Raw genomic sequence first — 5,743 nt, forward strand, 5'->3', positions numbered from 1 at the left:
GGGTCTCGAACCCGCGGGCTCAGGCAATTCACTCACCTCAGCCTCCCAAAGGCGTGGGATTACAGGCTGAGCCACTGAGCCCGGCTGAAACAGCCAATTCTTATCATATCAAGTCGTTTCTAAAAATGGGAAAGAGTCACCTTGTTCGTTTTGCAAGTCTTGTATAATCTTGACGAAAGACACAGAGGCCCATGTCACTTACAGACCTTGCTGCACAAATCCCAAACACAACCTTGTCAACCTATCCAAATACTGGAAAGAATCCCACCATGACCACGGAAGGTTTACTGCAGGAAAGAAAAGTTCACCAATGTACTTCACAGTGTAATTAACTAAATAGAAAAGATCATCCTCATATATGCCAAAAAGCCACTACCATATTACAATTCATCACATATTTGTATTTGTAAAGCGACAAACCAGAACTTGAAGACAACATGTTTAACTAAGCCAAAGTGACATATCAAAAAGCTAGTGGAGAATCTTCAGAAACATTCCACTGAAAATCAGTAGTGAGACAGGGATGCCCATTAATATGACTGGCACAGTAGCTGGAGTTCTGGCGGAAGGAAGGAAAGAAGGAAGGGAGGGAGGGATTGAAGGGGAGAGAGAGGAAGAGAGAGAGAGAGAGAGGAGGGAGGGAGGGAGGAAATAGAGACATCAGGCCTGAAAGGGGATGCGGTCATTGCTTGCAGATGACATGATCACTAACACAGAAAAGCTGGGACCATCCACAGGAAAGCTACAGGAACAAAAGAGCTCAGCAAAGTTGCCAGACACAAAAGCAACTTATAAAATTCCATTTTCTAATGGGAAAAATAAGGTCTATACCTCAGACAATATATCGTACCAATGTCAATTTCCTCTGTCAATGTGCTCTGATCATGTGACAGATTGTCACCAGAGGAATCTGGGTGGAGGACACATAGCCACTCTTTGTACTATTTTTGCAAATTCTTTTGAGTCTTGAAATGTTTCTAAATAAAAAGTTTTAAAAGTTAATAGCATCTCTCTGTACCAGCAATAACCAATCTGAAAATATAAATTTTTTTTTAAAAGACACCGTTATTAGCAACAAAATCTGTACGTGATCTAGGAATCACTTAACCAGGAATACCAGCAGCATTCACAGCATTAGAGCCCAAAGAAAGGACAGAGAAGGTGACCTGAACACAATAAATGAAGAGATATAAAGAGTCAATGATGGGCAACTGAACATAAGAAAGATGCAGTGCTCATGAAAGTGGTTATAAACCTATGGCAATCACAACAGAACTCCAGCTGTGGTCTTACAGGAACTCGGTGAGCCTACTCCACAGTGTATCTCAAATAAGCAAGGCGAACTTTGCAAAAGAGGACAAAGCAGACAGCATGTCCCTCAAGCTCTCATAGCACGCTGCAAAGCCACCATGGTAGACATGCGTGTCGCCTGGGGATGGACAAGCCGGTGGGAGGTGGCGGAACCGCTCCTGCTGGGGAGATTAGTGCATTCTTTAGAAGCGGGCCCTGCATCTGCAAGAAAAACACATCTGGGTTTTCAGACACACTGAAAGAAGGCAGAGGAAGAAGTGGTCAAAAAGTCATAAGAAAATGTGAATCAAGACAAGACAAGGCAATCACTGCTGTCGTGTAAACTGGAGAGGACGGCATCTGACAGGGTGTCAGGACACAAGAGCCTCGGGCTGGTGGCGGGTGCCTGGCTAAATGGATACAGGTAGAATGTGTGACCCAGCAACCCCGCTTCTTGGTAAATGAGGCCCACAGAGAAGCGTGTCCGTGCCAGCCCCATCTGCAGAGTGGAGCTTCGGAGGTGCTGGATCTAGGCGTCCATCCCTAAAAAGGGCTGGCGGGTTATAGAGCACCCACTGTGGCCTCGGCGCCGCAGGAAGAGGCACCAGGCTGCACAGTCCCAGATGGGCTAGGTACCAGCAGAGCAGCTCTGCAGCTGTGCCACTGGGGGAAGGAAAAAACACAAACACAACAACAACCACATCTTCGAGGGCCCTGGGGCTGCCCAAGGGTAGAAGCACACAAAGTCAATGAAGGCTGACAGGGAAGCAGAGAGGAAGCATCCCAGCACCGCGCAGATAGGGCCTCATTCCCGAATGTTCTGCACTTGGCGGTGTTCTGTTTTGCCTCTGATAGGTGCGTCCCTGGACAAGACACTGTTTCGACCACAGTAGCTTCAGACAACCGTTCAGGAGCTTGGTGCGACGGGGACTCCACCCCGGAGGGTCTAGTTTCTCGCAGATTCTGGATCCATGGCCTGGGTAGAGTTGAGACCCCGCGAGCTTGAGCTCCAGGAGAGGACAGTGCAGTCCCCAGGCCACACTCCACAGGAGGGTGTCATGCATGTCCACCACACGTTTCTGAATGCCTGCTGTATGCCAGCACCATTCTGGGTGTGGCCATTTGTTTAGGTTGGGATTTCTGCTCTGAATCCAGCCTTCCTGAGCACACTTCCTGGCTCCAGGTGTGCATCCTCCAGGCTTTGCCCAGTGGGTGGCCCGGGGTCTGTGCATCTTCAGGATACCCCTGCAGATCCCACACTTGTTTCCAGGGGGCCTGCGTGGCATCGGTCACCGGGTATGAGGTGAGCGCTCAGGACAGAGAGGCATCTGGTTTGACCCCTCTAAGGTTGACTGGGAGCTAGCTCTTGTGGGTGGTGGGGCTCCCGCTCCTGGTGAGGTACATGTCTTTCCCGTGGAACTGCAGGGTCCTGCACACACCTGGGACCACAGCTCCTGCCAGAACTGCCACCCGTTCCCTCGGTGTGTGCTTCCACATCTGCCAAGGACAGTGCGGTCTCGCCTACCCGTGCCGCAGCCATGCAGGTTTAGACCTGCACGCTAGGTGGGAAGTAGGATCTGCTGTGCATGCCCACACCATTGGTGCCTCCCGGGTTACATGACCGCTGTCCACACACGTGGGGCCACTCTAGGCTAACCCCTGTCCCACCACCTTGTTTATTAGGATGGCTTTGTCCTAATCTTGGCTGTGGGGGGTACACCCCCAAGCTTGTCTTCAAGGGGTGTTCCCTTCCCTGGCCCCGGGGTCTCTACACAGACCTGCAGGGACTCTAATGGTAGACGTGCCTGCCTGGATGGGGTTGAAAGGAGGCCCCTCCATGACACTGGGTCTCGTGTGTCCTGTCTTCCACATACTTGGACTGTCCTAGTGACGAGTGTCGTGACGTTCCACCAAACAGTCTCGCAGGCATTTGGCCTGCTGCATTCCTGGGACCTTTCTATGTTTACTTCTGTTACATGACATCTGTATTTAAATCACATGTTCGGGTCTCCATTGCTGGCGGGTCGATGTCTTACGCCGTTTGTGACTTGCTGTGTGCGCTCCGTGACGCCAGCGTGATGTGCGGAGGAAACTGCTGCGTCTGCACCCTGAGCAGCTGGGGCACTCTCTGGGAGGCCCATGTGCCGCCCACTTTTCTTGCCTGGCCAGGCCCTCTACACGTGCTTTTCCCAATCTGTGAGAAGGTGCGTTCAACATTGCACACAGAGCGGCGCTTTCCATGAGGTTCTCTGATCAGGCCCTGGGCTCCTATGAGATTCTCCTCAGTGGGCGTCATGGTTTAAGTGACAACACCCTTCCATTTCCTTTGAGGTAATAAAATGGCTGTGTCTTACATCAACAGCAGCACAGATCTGAGGAAGCAGTGTATTGTGTCCCTGCTAATTTTTTAAAACTGCAGCAAAAGAATTGTTAAAAATATTGTTTTTCAGTAAATCCATCCACCAGAATCAGTTATAAGAGTTCAGTAAAGACAGTTCTTTCCTTCAGAAGCATAGGCACAATCCCCAACCTCTGTCAAACTCCAGAGCTGTGATACACATGCCCCGTGTGTTTCCAACTCAGCATACACCCACAGACATGCGCCGGTGCCGGCGTGGAGCCATGGGCACCAGGCCTCAGCTGGAAGACATAGCGGGGAGCTGCCCAGACCCCAGCCTTCCCTGGAGACTCACGTTTATTGCTGATGGGTTCAGGACTAGTTTGCATCCAAACCATATCAAACACGTGGTAGTCACAGCAAATGTGGAAACAAACAGTATCTGGAAGTTAGGCATCTGCAAAACATGGCAGGGGTTTTTTCCTTCCTTCAATAACAAAGAAATGAAGGTGAAAAGGCATCAAACCCAACTGCAGGCCATTCACTAAAAATCCTGAAGACTGCAACAGGAGTCGGGGGTGGGGCCCTGCGAGCTCAGGTCTCTGTCCTGCTCCCACAGCAGAGGCTGGGGAAGGGTGGGAGTCCCACAGTCTGGGGGGACAATTCCTGAGAGCCATAGGTGTGCATCCCTGTGTGCACACCTGTCCTGTCCACCACAGGTGGGATTGGGCCTCCACGCCTCCCCGCCCAGCCATCAGCTCGAGCCTCAGCCAGGGCCTTGGGGCAGCCTCCACATCTGCAGAGGATGGACGGAGACTGGACGGACACTGGACTCACCGCATTGACATTTTTCCTCGAGACAGCGAAGCTCACAATTGCCGAGGGGATGCACTGAAATGAAACCAGAGCCTGTGATATGAGCCCCCGCACCAGTCAAGCTGCCACCATTACAGGTGTGAGTCACCCACCTGGCCCACATTACTTTAGAATCGTGTAATGTGGGCCAGGCGGGTGGCTCAAGCCTGTAATCTCAGTCCTTTGGGAGGCCAAGGTGAGAGGATCGCCCCCGACCCCATGGCCTTGGCACTGTAGGAGATTTCAGAAACAGCACAAAGCTCTGGGGGAGTGCAGTCCCCAAGCCCCAAGGCAGGCTCCTGCCAACTCCTGGCAGCTGATGCAGAGGCTAGAGAGCAGAGGGCCAGCTCCAGCGCTAGCGTCTGCAGAGCGAGGCTCCGACCTGCTTCACCAGGAATTCTCAAATATGCCCAGCCCTATTTGAAACCAACATCAGATGAAGAGATCATAAAGGAGGAACTAGGGGCCGAAATCTGTGTGTCTCGGAGCACAGAAACTTGAGGGTATGGCGGTGGGTGCCGCCGAGGAACATTGCTCACGGAGCCTGCGGCACAGCGTAAGTAGTCCATCTCAGAAGGAAACACATTCCCCAGGTACAGCGAGAATCCCGAGGTCACAAGCAGGCAGCTCTGCAAAAGAGCAGCACAGGTCCAGGTCAGAACCAGCTGTCTGGAGATGAGGCACCAACCCCTCCACCACGACTTCACGGATCCTCCATGTTGGCGACTAACCAACATCCCACGACATCCACTGGGCCTGCATCTGGACTGCCTGACCTGGACTCCTCCCCATAGGACAGACACAGCCATGCTGCAGTCCAGAAAATGGACCATCCTCCCAGCCCAGTGTCAGGGCATGCACCCTCACACTGTGAGTGGTGGGAGAGGAAGGGAGTCTGCCAATATACAAAGCAAGAAATGATACCCCTCCCCAGGAAACACCCTCACTCCAGCATGTTCAAATTCAGGGGCCTCCAGATCCCACCCCTGACATAGTGACTCCATCCTAGGAAAAGATCCCACCTTACGTTGTAAAGACATCATGCCAGCAGGGACTGGAGGCTGTGCCTTGTCGGCACCCAGTCAGACAAGGACGTCACAAGCACACGTGGTCTACCCCCAGTCCTCACCCAAGGGCTTTGTGGCCATAAAAAGACAGGACTCACCGAGCTCGGTGGCTCAGCCTGTAATCCCGCGCCTTTGGGAGGCTGAGGTGAGTGGATTGCCTGAGCCCACAGGTTCGAGACCCGCCTGGGCAGCA

At 52.4% G+C, this 5,743-nt stretch overlaps 1 protein-coding gene across 3 annotated transcripts in view; it reads right to left on the bottom strand.

The window, feature by feature from the left end:
- Nucleotides 1-5,743, bottom strand: part of MLC1 (megalencephalic leukoencephalopathy with subcortical cysts 1) — a 24,553-nt gene that overhangs the window by 17,721 nt on the left and 1,089 nt on the right. For all 3 annotated transcript variants that reach the window (XM_008048949.2, XM_008048948.2, XM_008048947.2), the window contains exons 2-4: nucleotides 5,023-5,112; nucleotides 4,466-4,519; nucleotides 3,984-4,085 (exon numbers count right to left, since the gene is read on the bottom strand). In XM_008048949.2, the coding sequence (XP_008047140.1) occupies nucleotides 3,984-4,085; nucleotides 4,466-4,519; nucleotides 5,023-5,112 (246 nt within the window). The remainder of the gene's footprint in view (nucleotides 1-3,983; nucleotides 4,086-4,465; nucleotides 4,520-5,022; nucleotides 5,113-5,743) is intronic.

The sequence above is a fragment of the Carlito syrichta genome, unplaced genomic scaffold (genome assembly GCF_000164805.1).
Source record: "Carlito syrichta isolate Samal-C Ts95f unplaced genomic scaffold, Tarsius_syrichta-2.0.1 Scaffold130369, whole genome shotgun sequence".
Classification (NCBI taxonomy): domain Eukaryota; kingdom Metazoa; phylum Chordata; class Mammalia; order Primates; family Tarsiidae; genus Carlito; species Carlito syrichta.